General features: G+C 37.4%; 1 protein-coding gene across 4 annotated transcripts in view; it reads right to left on the bottom strand.

The window, feature by feature from the left end:
* Nucleotides 1-18,208, bottom strand: part of st3gal3b (ST3 beta-galactoside alpha-2,3-sialyltransferase 3b) — a 59,074-nt gene that overhangs the window by 21,496 nt on the left and 19,370 nt on the right. For all 4 annotated transcript variants that reach the window (XM_051094362.1, XM_051094354.1, XM_051094349.1 and 1 more), the window contains 6 exons: nt 17,178-17,220; nt 13,583-13,675; nt 7,391-7,485; nt 3,575-3,638; nt 2,643-2,738; nt 2,340-2,526 (listed from right to left, as the gene is read on the bottom strand). In XM_051094362.1, coding sequence (XP_050950319.1) covers nt 2,340-2,526; nt 2,643-2,738; nt 3,575-3,638; nt 7,391-7,485; nt 13,583-13,675; nt 17,178-17,220 — 578 coding nt within the window. The remainder of the gene's footprint in view (nt 1-2,339; nt 2,527-2,642; nt 2,739-3,574; nt 3,639-7,390; nt 7,486-13,582; nt 13,676-17,177; nt 17,221-18,208) is intronic.

Here is an 18,208-nt window from a genome sequence, read left to right on the forward strand (position 1 = left end):
GATATAAACATCTTTTACAGCTGTGGCTGTCTGCCGGAGGAAGAAAAACAATCAGGAACTGCATTTTTACATTTTCTGAAGAAAATCGGAGTGCTGCTTGTCTGAACAAAAATCGCTGCCAGGAGTTTTTATGCGGTTGCTAAGGTGCTCTTAGTGGTTTATGTGAATTGCTATGTGGTCGCTAAGGTATTCTGGGTGGTCTCTGTGATATTCAGTTTCTAGATATGGCTCGAGTCCCTCCTTCATCATAAGACTAAGAGTTTTTTTTGGTTTCGCCTTTTTTATTGTTCATGTAAATGTACTAGTGTGATTGCTCTTTCTACAAAAAGACACGGGTGTCTACAACTATTAAAAAAGGTTCAAACATTCACTGATGCTCCAGAAGGAAACACGATGCATTAAGAGCCAGGGGGTGTAAACTTTTGAAGAGGATGAAGATGTCCAAATTTTCTTATTTTGTTGAAATCTATATATATTTTCCATTTAGTACTGCCCTTCAGAGACAACAGAAGATACTTGCATGTTTCCCGAGAGACAAATTAAGTACAATTTACCTTGATCTTCAAATTCAAAAACTTTTCACCCCTCGACTCTTAATGCATTGCGTTTCCTTCTGGAGCATCAGTGAATGTTTGAACCTTTTTTAATGGTTGTGTTTGAGTCCCTCAATTGCCGTCAGCCTGAAAAGATGGATCTCAGAATCACACAGTCACTTGTTGGAAAGGGTTTGAATATGCAAAAGATGCTGAAAAACTGAAGAATCTGCATGACCTGGAGGATTTTTCTGAAGAACAGTGCTCAGTTTAACTGTTCAGAACATACAAGGGATTCATGAACAACCATCATATGAGAAAGATCCATGAACTGAACTGAGAAAAAATTATTTACATTTTCACAGACTCTGCAAGGGGTTCCCAAACTTCCACAGTATGTTGGTTAAGAATACTACATGTGCATGTAGAGTAGCTAGTGTAGTGTAACATTTTTTTGGTGTGAACGTAGGCGCAAAAAGTGTGGCATGAGTTACATAACAAAAATGAATATGACCAGTAGTCAGTCATGCTTATCTTTTTTTATTAGCAAGTAGCTATGTCAAGTATCTGGAATATTCATCCATTAACTTGGATGTCTAAACATTTCCCATTTACAACCATTATTTACAACCAAGAACCTACCTATTAGATTCCAGTATAGCATGAATGTTCAGTTTTCCTCTTTCTGATACAAAACGGCTATTTTGTTACCTAATACTGTGGTTTTCATCAGTCATCATCCTCTTTCTAACATTATGGCAGACACATTGGAGCTTTCTTGACCTCTCATTTGGTGAAGGAAATTCTTCCTTCCATGAGATCAAAGCCAATGTATCAGAAGCCAGAGGGCAGATCAATTATCTGAGCACTTTCCACTGTCCAGCTTGTTACGATCAGATGTTCAGACAAACTGGCTCTTTTCAGGGGCCAGAGGAGAGGGGGGTAATCAAATAGCTCTCTATTTTTCTTCCTCTGCCGAGTCTCTTGCACATTGACAAATGTCACCCTGTAAAAATATCCAGCACTGGTCCCCTGAAAGCCCAGCAGCTGTGCTGGCCGGGAACCCCTGAGGCACGTTGCCACCAGATTCCCACTTGACAACGGGGGAAAACAAGCAGGTGTGCAGCTGAGGAAGACAAGTATATTTGAAAAGGAAGATCATGCCAGAAGCCACACACGCTGACCAAACGCCTTGACCACGATTACATGACATACGACAGGAAAAGAAAAAAAAACGTCCTTGACTAGCCAAGTCAGCCGACTTCTGAGGAGAACAGAGTGCTTATGCTTGCTCTTTGTGTGATAAGAAATGGGATGGAGGCAGAGTCATTAAAACTGTGAGAGATAAGAGAGAGCTCATTCAGACGGGCCGACCCGTCTGATTAAGAGGCTAATTCACTAGATGTCAGTCAAACCTGGAAGGAGAATGTTTTACCACTTGCTAAAAATGAGACAGAGTCCTTGAACAATAAAAGCCTTTTCTTCAATAACTATTCCTAATCAAAATCCTTTAACCATAAAAATTCAAATGCAATACGTTTTGTTAGAGGGCAATATTAATACTACTCTAAATTCATGAATGATTTAAAAAAAAAAAAAAAAGTTCTAAAAATTTGGCACAGGAGCAGGCAGTGGTGAACTGGAAATGAGCCTATAAAAACAACTGGCATCATTCTGCTTCAAAATTATTTGAATAAGGATACCTAAACAAAAAAGAAAAAACAACAACAACAACAACAGCAACAACAACAACAGATTTTAATGAGAGAAACATGACACTATAGTCACATACTACTGCAGACTTACCAGTTTCTCTCTGAAGACCATATGTCTTAACCATTTAAAGTCAAGAGGTTTGAAAGCAGAGAAGACAAAGAGGGAATCTTTCTCATAGTGTTCAGCCTTCTGGATGGCCCCTTCAGGGTAGGTTATTCTTAGGGTTGTTTTAGTACCTACATCTCTGGTGTAACCACTCACTGGGGCCTCGTTGAGTCTAAAAAACAAAAAGACTGAAAATCAGCTACATTTGTGTCTGAATTTCTTCTGTTTGTTCAGTTGACTGATTTGGTCATTACAAAAGAAGAACAAGGTGACTTTGGGGACACTCACCTTATCACAACGTCATATTCATCAATGTGGGATCCTAAAGACTTGTTGCTAAGGATACCACCATTACCTACTACTATACATCTTTTACAACTCAAACTGCAAAAAGAACATATGAGAAGACAGAGGGTATTACTTACAAAAAAAAAAAAAAAAAAAAATGCATACATCTTTACAACCATATTCCAATATTGGACAGTCAGGTCAGGTTAAAAAAAAAATGTATTTAACTAAATGTATTTCTTATTTGTCACATTGTCTCTGGTGAAACGTGAAAATCTTATTGTTAGGCCACAGCATTAAGTAAATGCAAAAAGAAACAGGGACCTACATGGTTAGATTGCTATTTCAATAAATGCAGTTTTTGTGAATTTTCTATTAATTGAAGAATCCTGAAAAACATCACAGTTTCCACAAAAATATGAAGCAGCAAAACTGTTCTCAACATTTAAATTATTAAAGTGCCCTTATAATGGATTTCTAAAAATTACCTTCCATGCAGTGTGTAACACAGCTCTAAGTGAATGAAAACTGCAAATTTTTAAATCTGAAAGTGCACAGACTATAAAGTTATTGTGAGAGTCAACTCTGAATTATTTAAGTCATTTTTAAAACGAAACCAAAGCCATAATAGGGGCACTTTAAAAAATGTCATTATAGAAATAAATGACATTAACATATTAAAATAGAAATCTGTTATTTTACATTGTAAAATATTACATCACAATATTACTGTTACACTATTAGTGATCAAATAAATATAGCCTTGATAGAACAGGTTTCTAAATAAATAAACGTAACAAACCGAAACTTTTGTATGTTATATAAAAATGAACAGAACTCAGAAGAGACAGCTTTTATGGCATCACAGCTGGTTAGGACATGGCATAAAGGTATGCAAATTAATTTGTAGTGAAGCATTTCAAAAGTCTTACCTATCTACATCTGGACCCAGTCCAAAATTCTTTGTGGCAGTTAATATTGAATCTATGATTCTTTCTGTAGAGGGAACAATAAAGAACAAAGGGATGAAACAAAAACACCTCTAGATGGTTATGGCTCTGATCTGATTCAAATGATTTTCTCCATCAATCATCTACACTGCTGGTGGTCTGATGCAGGAGCGTGATTGTGTTATTCACTCCTGGAAGTTGTATTAGCAACTGAAAATAGGTTACTGACACTTTGAAAAAAACAGTCTGTAAAATTGGAATGTCATTTGCAAACAAGTAAAATTCCTGTGCCAAAGACTTCAATTAATGCTCTCCAACGCTCTCAGTAAATTCACAGAGCTGTTTGGTCATAGCAATCATTCCTCCCATACCCATGGCTGCCACACATTATGTCACCCGATATCAGTGAAGACACCGGATTTCCTAGTAAGGGTGCATAAGTGTGACCCATTGTGTTGCCTAAAAGCATCAGTATGCATACTATAAAAGTCCAAAGACAGGCAAACAGTTTGGAAAAGAGCTAATTCAATGAGGACAAATGTGTACAGCCCTGCCCATTTTCCCATCATACCTTTTTGACTCTAACTATATTCCAATGAACATAGGCATAACATGGAGGGAAACACTTTGGGAGGTCTGCTAGGCACTTTGCAGTACGTGCGAGGCGCCAAATCTACATCTGTACATGATTCTTTCTTTTTTTCCTCATCCGGTGGTTTGAAAGCATCTACCCTAATGACTACCATTACTGTTTCTGACAACAAAGAGCTCACATGTGAGATTATCTTTTTTATTGGCATAGACACTATGTTATTGAGAGGCAAACATAATAGGATGTACCGACGTAGTCCTGCGGTTTGAAGCGAATGGTTGTGATTTTAACAATAGCGCATGTGAGAACCTTCTGTAAATTGATTTGCCCTCCATAAACGCAACAGTTGGTGTAACGCAAAAGATAATGTAAGAGCTTGAAATCCGTATTGACCCTAAACTCTAACCTTAATGATTAAAAAGCATAAGGGAGTAGCCGTCATTGTTTGGACAAAGCGCTGACGGCTCACATCAAGCATCACCACAGGCTGCATAAACAGTGGCGGGACCACACTGGAATAAGAAACGAAAATAATATATGTAACTCACGGTTTCGCAAAGAAATGGGAAGAGCAATAGGTTCAAATTGTTGTAAGATAAACGGCATAAACATTTCGGCCAAGTATCACTCTTGGCAGTTTAAACAAACGAGCCCCTCATCTTTAACATACACTGTTTTGGCAAGGAGAAATCACGCTTCGAAATAAAGCTATACGAAGGCTATATCACGAAACCATATGGCGCGTGACTTTTGAGTGCACAAGTCACGTAATGACACATTTCCTTCGTGTAATGTTTGTCAAAAAGCTTTTTTGTTTAAAAAACAATCAAATACACTCATAAACTATTTCAACATAATTCATTGTGAGTATTAGAGGAGCTTCACCAAAGTAGCTGAGAGTGACACTTCATCCTGAGTCACTGGAGACGTTTAAGAGGCTACTTAATACTGTACGGCATTTAAAAGGCCAAACTTACAGTCAAAACAGCCCTAATGGTTTATTCTCCTTTGAGGTATTTAGTTCTCCCGCCCTGTAAAGGTTGTTGGGATTACCCTACAGTCCACGCAACCATCTGCAATGCTTTGCCTGAATGTTTTTCACTGAAGGCGACGTAATCAAGAGCAGAAATCACAAAGTTGTAGGTGGCCACAGGGATTGCTTATATTGGAATTGGTAATGCAGAAATGAGACTATCTATCTATTTTTATGCCTCTCTGGCCCACAACTTGAGAACCTTTGTCAAGCTCTATTCAAAAACCACACGTATCAACCTCTCCAAATGAATAAAGTTAAAAGTGAAGTCACGCTAGGCTCACGATCCATGCAGCAAACAAAAACCAGGTGTAATGTAAACATGGGACCTGCTCTTTTGAAAGTCTTCATGTGTGTGAACACGGCAGCCCTTAACTGAACACAAAGGTTACATTCAAGGTACCCTTATGTGCCCGCTGCCCTCAAGTGCTGGAAAATTATAGAATGTGCTGAAATCTAAGATGTAATCATCTTTTTTTTTTTTTGAGATGGAGGGGGAAAAAAAAGGCTTCAAACAGACAACGGTGGATTACATTAACAACCAATTGGTTTCAAGAAACCGTTGCCTTATCTACAGGTCTTTTCCAAAGGTCTCATTCTCTTTGATACATTCACAAAGCTCAGCAGAATGAAGTTCTTGTTCTCTGGTGAATGGAATAAAAGCCCCACATCACTAAGGTACATAAATGTCTGCATACTGTGCAATGCATTTGGCCACGTACACACTACAGAGGTTTGCTCTCACACTACTGCGACATCATAGTCACTCTTGAATGCAAATGTGACGCATCCAGTATGACTAAATTGCCCATATACACACACACAATAAAAATTGTGTGTGTGTACACAACCACCCTATAATTATAAAAATCTACCCAGTGGTATTTTTTTAATCTTTATAAGTAATATCCGCTTTTTCAAATCAAGCCAATCTAAGCATCTTGTCTGCATCACACCGACCAAGGCCACTCCCACAATAGTTGTTTGACACGGCCATCTCACTGACTGACAGATCCACCCTGACTGAGCTGTAACAGTCCGACCGCCATTTTGCCGACTCCGGTGCAGGAGAAGACAAGAATGTCTCAGACTGAGCAATTGATGTGTTCTGTTGTTGGATGTAATAATGATCAAAGCAGTCATCATTTACTCCCGACATCTGAGCTGCTAAAGAGACAGAGGATTAACGTTACTTTCGTTTTTGAAGGAAATGTGCCAATTCCCGATTTACATACATGCGTCTTTGTGATCCAGCTTCACCCACAGCAGAGGTGAGTATAAGGGTTTTTTTATGCATCTTTGCAAATCGCCTTTCCTAATAATGCGCTAGTTATCAAGTTTTGCAGCTCAAGTAAACAGTACTGCTCGTCACCCCACAGAAGCGTTATCTGCAGGACAGTTAAAAGCGCTCATATTATTTAAAACGGCAAATGAGAGTAGAACCAGTGCTGAAACGTGTTACTTGACCTGGTCACCTTTTATGAATGGTGGTGAGAATTTGAGATTGCTTAGTGCTGTCATAAAATTCGGGATTGCAACATTCGTCATTAGAAATGGTTATAAATCTCTTGTTGTTTACAAAGAGAAGTTCAGTGTCACATAATCCTTCAGAAATCATTCAAATATGGTAATTTGCTGCTCAAAAAACTTCTCATCATTATCAATGTTAACATTTTTATTTGTAATAATATTTTCACAATATTGCAGTTTTTTAATCAAATAAATTAAGCCTTGACGAGCACAAGACATTTTATTTCAAAATCATTAATAATTGTAATGTTTTCAAACTTTTGGCAGGTACTTTAATAATAATAATAATAATACAATTAATACTTTATTATAACATATTATAATGTTATCATGATTATTAAATGCTGCTTTTTTACAGGACAATTGTGTGTATTATTATAATATAAGATATATTTTGTAATGTGCTAAAATATATATTTTTAATGACGTGGCTTGTGGGCGTGGTCATATTTTCCTGGTTTTTTTTTTTTGTCTCTATATGAATACATGACTGAAAAAGGGTGTTTTTTTTAACACTACCACTGAGAAATTTTAACCAAAGTATGTTATGAGACTTCTCATTAAGACGAATCATATCACCTTCCGATGACCCCTTTTTAAGGGGCAAAGTCTGTGAAAAATTAAAGCTAAAATGAATACATACCTTGTGTTTTGAATCCAAATGGAGGTAAATAGTTTGTAACTTTTGCAAGCCGCTTAAAGTTTCGGTCCAGAAACATGGAAGCTGGCTTTTTAAACCTGTGAAAGAATGATAAACATAATATAATGAATACTACCAAGAACAACTAACATTCAAATCAATAACTGTACTGTTTATCTACAATATCTTTAAAATGATATTTTTCATTTAGCAAATTTTGCACAGTACCAAAGCATCTTCATATCAACATGTCAATTTCATATCAAAGGGCTAATAACATATAGCCAAACAACACATTCACTTCCCGGACATCAGGAGGTGGGGAGTCAAAAGGGGCTTTTGTCTGTAAGAGGACTCATTTCGTCTCTGCTTTGACCTGTGGTTAAAGTTTAAAACAGTGTGGCTGAACCAGCACCAATCAATCACAAACCCAGGCCTCCATTCACCCCTTCTCAAGAGGAGTCAGGGGATACCCTACCCGGAGGCCATTTCCCAGCACACTCCTCTCTTCAGGCTAGATGTGCAAATGCAACGATGAATGCCTGTGCCTCTGACCCGCAAATCCTCACTGTCATTTCTTATCTACTCTGCCTGCTACCAAAGGGCATTTCTACAACATTTAAAGCAATACAAATGGGAAATGTCCAGGAAGTGGAACACTGAGCTGCTCAAAAGTGCCGGTAGGCAGTGTGAACTTTTAGAAGCCACATTTTTCAAAAACTAGATCCCTTTCAGGGGTCATTTCATGATTCAATTTAATAAGAACAGAGTAAGTCTCAGACAGCAGATGCGTTTTCCACAAACATGCCTCTCTTCTGCTTCTGTAAGTGTGGCCACACCATGAATGTCTGTTTTTATGACCCTCCCAACTCAACAGGCTCATTTTTCATTCACAAACATGAGGATATTGGATCATTTTTTAGTTTTTTTTTTCTTCTTTCTTAGGTCTTTTACGATCAAGTTAGAAAATTGCAGTAGATTGGTTTGGGGTAGGGAAAGACTAACAAGGAGAGCTTGTCGAGAGGTACAGAGGGTTTGAAAAAAATTAGGCTCCCTTAAAAAAACGTAGACTAATCATGGGTCAGTAAAGAGAACACATGGGTCATTTAAAATACAGGTCCTGCTTTTTGGGGGAAAAAAGCAGGAGAACCCATTTCCCAACAATCCTTTCCAAAGCATAGAGTGGCAGCCTTTTTAGTAATGGTTGCTTTTAAACCACCTAAATCTACAACAAAGTCCGATATGTGGGGAAAGTGAGGACAAAGATGATGTCAATTGAAGAAAATGTCAAAGAGCAGCGGCAGGAAATAAGTTTAGGAAACGAATGGCATCGCTATTGGCAACTGTTTAACACACTCTGATAAAAGTGTGTCTATTTCATGTACTAATTGCTTAAGGCCAGGGGATATCCGACAACGTCAAGAAGAAAGGAAAAAAAAAAAAAAAAAAAAAAAAATTTTCATCGGATTCCTCTCTTTATATCACCTGATAAAAGCAGATAAAGCAAGACCTTGCCAAAACAAACTGTGATTAATTAACTTGTGGCTTGTGGGGTGCGGAATAACTCACATTATAAATAACTGGGTGAGAGCTTCAGGCCTAAAGACAGACAGGCGTCTGCTTGTCATAAAGGGTCCTGAACAGGAGGCCTGTGCACATTGTGCTCATTTCCTCATGGCTATCTCTCACTGGGGGCTGTATTTTCATAACCGCCCGCTCAAGTTCAACCAAGACATTTGATTTAAGAGTCCAATACAAACAGTTTTGGGAAAGGAGTGAAGGTGTTGAAAATAAAGTCGATTCCAGGGATGAACTAACAGAGGGTCGGATTCACATGCCTTCAGGTGTTTTCCTACGCTTGCAGGGATCCCCAAATAAAATGTAACTCCTAAAGGGTGAGAGGAGTGATGGAAATGCCAAGTGGACATTGATTAATAGGACCATCATAGTTTTGAACATTAAACTTTCAAATCCGTATTTGTCTATCCAATGAAATTATTTACTATGAAAATTCACGGATAAAAGTACAATTATACTATGTGACACTGTAAAAGTCTTAAAGGTCCACTGAAGTGCTTTGAAACACGCAGTGTTATTCTGTGTTGACGTAATTTCAACTGAAACAGGAAGACATATCCAGCGGCCCCGCCCCCTTTCTTAAATAGCCAATAGCATTTTGTTTATATCACAGCAGTGCCAGAGCCTCTCATCTCTCTCTAACAGAGCAGGGTGTGCGCACGCTGTGGCGGTTCCTGTGACAACGCAAAAACAGATTTCAGTCTCCCCAACGGAAAGCATATTTACACTGTCTGGCACTACGTGCCATTTACCATACACAAAATACAAATTCTGTGAACAAGTGATTGATTTTTAGCCACAGTTTTAGCATCTATTTATAGCGTAGGGTGTGGGACCTTTCGGATTCTAGACAGCATTTGATTGGACAGAACGTTTGATGAGAAACTGAAGTGCAGGGTGATGTCATCAAAACCGTTGATCCATATTGCCGAGAGAGACTATTAGAGACTATTAGTTTTGAATGCTTATAGCTTCTAAATGCAAACTTTGACATTGTTTTGGAGCACACTAGCTTACAGGCTAACATATTCAAAGTAATACTAACATATTCATATTCAAAGCTAAAAAAAATAAATAAATTTTGATTTCATGGGGATTTCATAGCTCACCCCAAAATTAAATTTCTGTCATTAAAGAAGACTTCCAGGACAAAGATTTACAGATAATGTACTCACCCCCTTGTCATCCAAGATGTTCATGTCTTTCTTTCTTCAGTCATAAAGAAATTATGTTGTTTGAGGAAAACATTTCAGCATTTTTCTCCATATAGTGGACTGATACGGTGCCCTGAGTTTGGACTTCCAAAATGCAGTTCAAATGCAGCTTCAATCGATCCCAAATGCAGTTGTAAACGACAGCCGAGGAAGAAGGGTCTTATCCAGTGAAACGATCGGTTATTTTCATGAAAATAATACAATTTATATACTTTTTTATGTCAAACACTTGTCTTCGTTCCGGTTCATGACAGTTAAGGTATATAGAAAAACTCCCATCTCATGTTTTCCCTCAACTTCAAAATCGTCCTATATCGCTGTTTTACCATTTTTGTTAAGGGTGTTTGATCATCTTTGCATGTTCACTTTGCAGAGACTGGGTCAGTACTTCTGCAGCGATGTAGGATGATTTTGAAATGATTTTTGAAGTTGAGGGAGAAAATATGATTGGAGTTTTTCAAGATACCCTAACTGTCTTGAGTCAGAATACACAGGAGTTCAGGGACAGCAAGAAAAGATGAGCGTTTGAGATTTAAAAAGTAATTAAAAAAGTAAAAAAAGTACAAAAAAAAAAAAAAACGATCATTTCGCTAGATAAGACCCTTTTTCCTCGGTTGGTATCATTTACAACCGCAGTTTGGATCGTTTGAAGCCGCATTTAAACTGCATTTTGGAAGTTCAAACTCAGAGCACCATAGCAGACCATTATATGGAGAAAATGAAAGGTTTTCCTCAAAAAACAATTTCTTTACGACTAAAAAAAAGAAAGACACGAACATCTTGGATGACAAGGGGGTGAGTACACTGTTCTGGAAGTAGCCTTCTCTTATAATTACTCACCCTCATGCCGTAAGACCTTCGTTCATCTTTGGAACACAAACTGAGATATTTTTTATTAAATCTGAGCGCTTGACCCTATATAGACAGCAACTGACACATTCAAGGCTGAGAAAGGTAGTAAGGACATTGCTAAAATAGTCCACGTTACATCAGTAGTTCAACTGTAATGTTATGAAGCCACATGGCAACTTTACGTAACAACTTTATATAACAACTACTTCTCCTCTGTGTTGGTCTTCAACACGTTCATAAAAGTACCACGATACAGGCATGTACATTCCTCCGATTGAAAACAAGGCGCAGCACATCCAGGTTCCACATCAGAATGCCGGCTCCTGTGTCAGCAGCACCACACATATTTGTTGTGGTACCCTCATGAATACGTGTTGAAGACTGACATGGAGGAGAAGAAATTGTTAAATAAATTCATTATTTTTGTTTTCTTTGTGCACAAAGAGTATTCTCATAGCTTCATAACATTACGGTTGAACTACTATGTCCTTACTACCTTTCTGTGCCTTGAACATGTCAGTTGCATTGCTGTCTATACAAGGTCAGAAAGCTCTTGACTTCATCAAAAACATTTTATTTTGTGTTCTGAAGTTGAAAGAGGGGTTAGGAATGACATGAGGGTGAGTATAGTTTTATGAATTCACATTATTGTATTATCACTGAACACAAATTAAAGAACAACAGAACATTTTTAATTATAATTATAAATGAATTGATAATTTGTTCTACATTGAAACTAATGTAAACAAACTAAAACTTACTGCAATAAATCACTGACTGCAATTTTCACATTCCTATAGCAGGTACAATATCTATCTCTGTTTTATACATTCAAAATTACATGAAATGTTTCAAGTGTTATTTAGTTCATGATTCTGGAATTATCTACACTGAATCAATGTATCCTAAACATCATTATAAATAATTTATCACACAACAAAAAAAGCTTAAATATTTGTGTTGTAATAATGTGGCAGAGGTGCCTTTTGACCCCAAAAGATAAACAAAGTCCCTGAGAACCTTGATCCATCACACATGTTAATTAGAGGCACATTGTAGACACTGTTAACACATGTGCCGTTAATTGGGGACCTGTTAAAAAGTTTCAGGCCCCAATTCAGTCAGCGCTCTTCTTTATGGGTCTTTCGATGCTTGTGCTGATTGTAGAGAGATAAGAACACACCAAATCTACATCTTCTGCAATGTGAATTTGTCATTTTGACAGTTGTCAAAACGTCTTTTTTCTCTCTTCTTTAAAAAATTTGTTTTCATGAAATTAATATTTTTGTTTAAACCAATCCAGGGCAATCATCTGACTTGGACTACATATTGCTGTTGCTATTGTTTGATAGTTGCTGCTTTGTGATAGCTGCGCAAATCCTTTCCAAAATAATCTTGCTTGATTGGTGGAAAAGCTATTTCTAAACAATCTTATGGCGATGAGAGAAATATCCATGAGCAAACCAAACCGTGATGCTTAATGTTTATCATCGCCGGGCATGCTGCAGTGGAAAAATTACTTAAGCTAACAATAGCCAGCCGAAGAATTATCCTAAAGATGAGGGAACAATGGAATACGGATGCCAACGAAGATGGAAAGTTCCATCAAAAGCCTGTGACGTCACCTAGGGTCGATGAGTGTTGTGTGGCATCATTGAGGGTCACAGAGCATTCTGAGGATTTAGTCTAACTGAAGAAGTTGACTCATTGGATCCTCTACAGTGGCTGCTTTACAGGGCTTTCTCCTCTCAGCCACAAAGACAGAATCACTGTCCACATCCAAAAAGAGTTACAACAGGCGCATTGTGGAGCTGGCGAGTATGCGGAAGTGGTTGTTTGTTGTGGTAGGTCACAAATTAACAAGGACTTAAAGGATCAGAGAAGCAGCTTTCTGTTCAGTCAGAGATATTATGAGACTGGCCTCAGGGGTTTCGTAGCTGAGAAGAGACATAGTGTCTCTTAAATGGCAATGGGCGAAACCAAGGAGGGGAACACATGAGGAACTTGGTAAATCAGAGCTAAAGCAGTAAATCTTTAAAGCGGCTGTCAATTCACAGAGTTTGTACTTCAATCTGTAGGTGACAGAGCTCAATATCGCAAAGCCTTGCAGGACAAAAGCAGGTTTAAAAAAGCTGAACAGATGAAAATAAAAAGACACAAGATTCAGTCAAAGCCTCTTTGTATTCTTCCAACCGAGCTTCCATCCCATCTGCCATCTTCAAATATCCTTCCTTTGAAATATGAAATAGCTTTTCTCAAAATACATCCACATCTTGCAGTGAACCAATTCATGTTAAACTCCAGTAGACCTCAAAGCAAGTATCAGGACTCAACAATAAGAATGGTTTTCTTTGGTAGCATTCACCATTTTGATAAATGATTTGTTTTATTTTTATACTTTTTTTGTGATGGAGAAAACATTTACGTTTATTCTAACAAATTCAACTTCACCTACTAAATCTTAGCAAAACCAAAATGTTTCAGTTTGTAAGGCGGTGGGGCTTATTGTTGAACCCTCTGCATTTACGTTAATAAAGGAATCTGTTCATACTTTGGATAGATAGCACTCATTTTGGCAGCTGCATAGCCAGGTTTGCAGGCTCCTTCACTGAGGTTTCCATACTTGTACATCAACTCCGGAGGCCTGTAGGCAGTTAGAGAGAAGAAAGAGGAGGTATTAATTTTAAATAGACAGGATTGTAAATGTTAAATCTGACAGAAATATCTATGCTAAAGGGTAATGGTGAATCTGAGGTATATTGTTTGTATCTAGCCTGGCAAATGATGAATGACATCTAGAGGAGGATGTGACGTATGTCTTTTGAGAAACTTCGTTCATCACTGATGTGTTAAATAAATGAAACAGTCAAACCAATAGGAATGCAATGCATTTCGCTGGCTGCACAAACAGTGAGTGTGTTTATTTCATACTTTTGTTCTGAAAGAATGTTCCAAGCTCAAAAAGCACTCTAAAAGACAGCATTTGTGACATGATGTTAACAGCACGAAAAACTATTTTGACTTGCCCATCAGATTTTTATAGGAAAAAGGCTAAAACTGGTTACACGCTTACAATGGAACTAAACAGGGCCAGCGTTCTGGGCTGTTTGAAAGCAGAAATGTGAAGTACTTAGACGAATTATTCCATAAAAACTGTTTATTATTCTATGAAGCCATGAAGTTGCCTACTTTTCTAGATGAATAAACATCTGGTTATGCGTGACAGAAGTTCGCTCCATGTAAACAATGCTTAGAGAGAGTTATGCATTATAAATAGTGTAATGTTTAGAATCTTGTGGTTATACTTTTAAATCTGTGGATTGTAATGTTTATTGCCTCCATTATAGGTGCCTGTAATAATTTAGTTTTTATTAAACTTAATTTTTGTTAAAAATGCATTTACTTATTTATTTTAAATGAGGGTCAAGTTACATGAGGTTCAAAAAATAATTCTTGGCAGTGGTCACGATGTAAAAAAACAGGGTTGCCAGGTTTTTACAACAAAACCCACCCAACTGCTACTTCAAAGTAGCCCAAAAGTAGTGTAATTGAGTTTTAAGGGGGGGTTCCCATTCGTGTTCCGGGGGTGGGGGCTAAACATTTTTTAGCGGGATTCCCCTGGTAAAATTAGCATTCTAGGGTCTTAATATTACATTATTGGGGTCGCGTCAAACCGCGGACATGAAAGACAACCCGTGGCAACAAACAGTGTTAAAGTAGTCCAACTCCATGGGAAAACCACAGCAACACTGTACAAAACCTGCATGATCAAGGCCTTTAAAATACCTATCCTATAAAGAAATTAATACTTTTATTCAGTAAGGACACACTGAATTTATAAAATGTGACAACGACTTTTACAGTGTTACAAAAAATTACAGCATTCTATTTACATGCTGTAATAAATGCTGTTCTTTTAAACTTTCAATTAAGCAACTGTTTTCAACATATTAAAAAGAAATATTTCCTGAGCACTGAGGACTAGAGTGATGTCTGCTAAAGATTCAGCTTTGCCATAACAGGAATAAATGACATTTTAAAATATTAAAATACAAAATAGCTATTCTAACTTGTAATAATATTTCACAATATCACTGTTTTTACTGTTGTCACATCAAATAAATGTGTCCTCATAGAGCAGACGTGTCTTTTTTCAAAGATGTTTAAAAAAAAGGTCTAACCAATCCCAAACTTTTGAACGGTAGTGTATAATTTATCAAAACGTAACAATAATGATATACTGAGAATTCCTCTAAATGGATGGGACAGATGACATGCTCACACCACCTGAACTGAGCAGTGCCATTAATAACCTGCAGCTCACAATGACAGCAGTTCAAATAAACAGGTGACGAGGACACAGGTCAGGTCTGAAAGGCCAGTGGGCAGTGTGTGTGTGTGTACTTGTTTTTGCTACATTGTGGGGACCAAATGTCCCCACAAGGATAGTAAAACCTGAAATTTTTGACATTGTGGGGACCGGCCTGCGGTGTTAGTGTTAAAAAATTATTAAAAATAGTAAATGATGTTTATCTGAAAGTGTAACGATGCAAACATGTTTTCTGTGAGGGCTAGGTTTAGGGTTAGGGTTGGGTTAGGGGATATCATTTGGTCAGTATAAAATCTATAGAAGTCTATGGAAAGTCCCCACAATTCACAAAAACAAACATGTGTGCGTGCGTGCGTGCGTGCGTGCGTGCGTGCGTGCGTGCGTGCGTGCGTGCGTGAGAGAGAGAGAGAGAGAGAGAGAGAGAGAGAGAGAGAGAGAGAGAGATTAGAAACTGGAGGTCAGTGAGAATAGAAACATCCTGGCTGGACCACCTTGTTAAATGGCATCTAAAAGAAGTAAATGGAGAGTCTCAATATTTGATTACAAATCACTATCAAAACCTGACCTGTGTGAAGTGACAGCAAAAAAAAAACAACAAAAAAAAAAAAAAAAAAAACACCCAAATCAATTGCCCTACACTAAGTGCCTTTTCAACGGTTAAAATAAAAGCCACAAGACACTTATTTGCTGAAGCCTTCATTTTGATGAAGTGGTTGGCCCACTGGGACGTATTTTGTTGTCGTGACAGCTCGGAGTCTTTAAGCAGCGGAGAGGATGGTGGATTGAGGCCAGCTGAATGATGAAGTGCACCACACAGACAGTTTTTGCTCACAGCGTCAATGAAATCTAAACCTGTCGAAGGCTTTGCTTATTGTATGTGTGCATGGTGTGGACAGACATGTCTTCTCTGATACTTAACACTGAGAAATTAGGGCGAGGTGAGAGTCTGAGAGTTTGGCTGCTTTAAAGATGAAATGTAAACATATACCTACCACACGCAGACCTATAATACATCACACCTTAACACCTCACACAAGGTCACTGGAATATATTGCGCAGAGACACTGATGGCACTGAATGAGGCCAAAAGCCTTCATGGTTAAAGAAGACTTCTTAGTACCGTAGATTTCTTTTTTATTTATATTTCATTATTGTTACAAATGCACTACCGTTCAAAAAAAAAATTGGGTTGAGTAGGGTTCAGTTTTTTTTTTTTTTTTTTTTAAGAAATGTACACTTTGATTCAGTAAAGCCACATTAAATAGATTAAGTGTGACAGGAAACACATTTATAATATTACAAAAGATTTCAATTTCACATAAATTATGTTCTTTAGAACTTTCTTTGCAAAGAATCCCAAAAAAAAAGTATCAGAGTTTCCACTAAAACATTAAGCAGCACAACGGTTTTCAACATTGATTAAAAAAAAAAAAAGCATGAAATCTTGAGCATGAAATCAGCATTTCTGAAGAAAATTTCTACTTTTAAAGTAGAAAAAAAAACATTTGTTCAGGAACAGCAATAACATTTTTACCTTGTATCTTTAAAAAACAATTTTGTAAGGATGACGGAACAAAATCAGAGAAAGCATAAATGTAAAAAAAAGTGTTAAAAAAGTGATTAAATCATAAAATCATAAATGTATTTATTTTAATATAAATATATATTTTTTATAAATTGATTAATTAAAATGAATTAAAAAGACTGTTTGCTTTTGAACAATGTAATAACAGTGTAATAATAAATTATGAAGCTGGATTTCTCTCACTACTGGTGAAATGTATAAAGAATGAATTGTATAATACAAATTACTTACAGCTTTGGGTCCAGATTCAGCAAGAACCCTTGCTTATCAAACACTGTGAAGAGAAATATGACAATTAGCATTAACTCAGAATGTCTTCAGCCAAACAAACAGGAAATGTAGATCCTCTCTTGTTATGCCTTCATCCTGTCAAAATGCATGTCTAGTGCATTTCGAGACAACTAAAGATGTTAATAATACGTTGAAATTCATACAGAGCTCTCATAGTTAGGGCATCATCTAAAGGATTTTAGTGTATGTATAAGCAGCAGTGATATTAGATTAAACCAGCCAAAACATTCCACAGTTCAGCTGGGAAAATGTGTTAAAAAGCAGCTATCCACCTATGCGGGCTTCATTAGACCATAGGTGTGTATGAGGTGTCAATGAAGCTAAGCCTATCTAAAAAAAAAAAAAAACAAAGGAGAAAAACAAATGTGTGAGTGGCCAGAAAAAGGAAAAAGCAGTAAACCAAAACAGACTGCTATGCATACTTAAGTATGCCTACTTCATTTCATCAACAGTAACAGGTTTGACTTTTAGCATGCTTACAGTGATAGCCAGAGCAGTGCAGCTAGAAACAAACAGACATTTAACAAAAGACCAACAATTTACCAAGCAGACTGAAATAATGGGCTCAGTAAAAGGACTGATGAACAGGTAAATGTGAATCAAAACATATGACATTAATTCAGCTGCTACATTCTCATTAGCATCAGCGAGGACAGCATTGCTTATAATATGTCACTAAGGCATGGAAAGGGAGAGTTTGAGAACTCCACTGATGCTCAAGTCTCCAAACAGATGCTGCAGAATGGAGAGGAGGAACTGGTTAGAAAAGTGATCACTGCTGAAACCAAAAGAAACGTTTAGCAGATGCTATTATTCACAGCAACTTGCAGTTGGCCATTCGCTACGACAGACCCTCCAAGTGTGTCTTAACTGTTTTGCTGAGGGGCACTGAAGCAGTAGGGAAGTGGAATCTCAGTAAGCCACCACCAGCAAGCAAACTCACTCAGATAGGTCAGACCTGAACCCTTTGA

This window comes from Labeo rohita, chromosome 2, assembly GCF_022985175.1.
Source record: "Labeo rohita strain BAU-BD-2019 chromosome 2, IGBB_LRoh.1.0, whole genome shotgun sequence".
Lineage (NCBI taxonomy): Eukaryota > Metazoa > Chordata > Actinopteri > Cypriniformes > Cyprinidae > Labeo > Labeo rohita.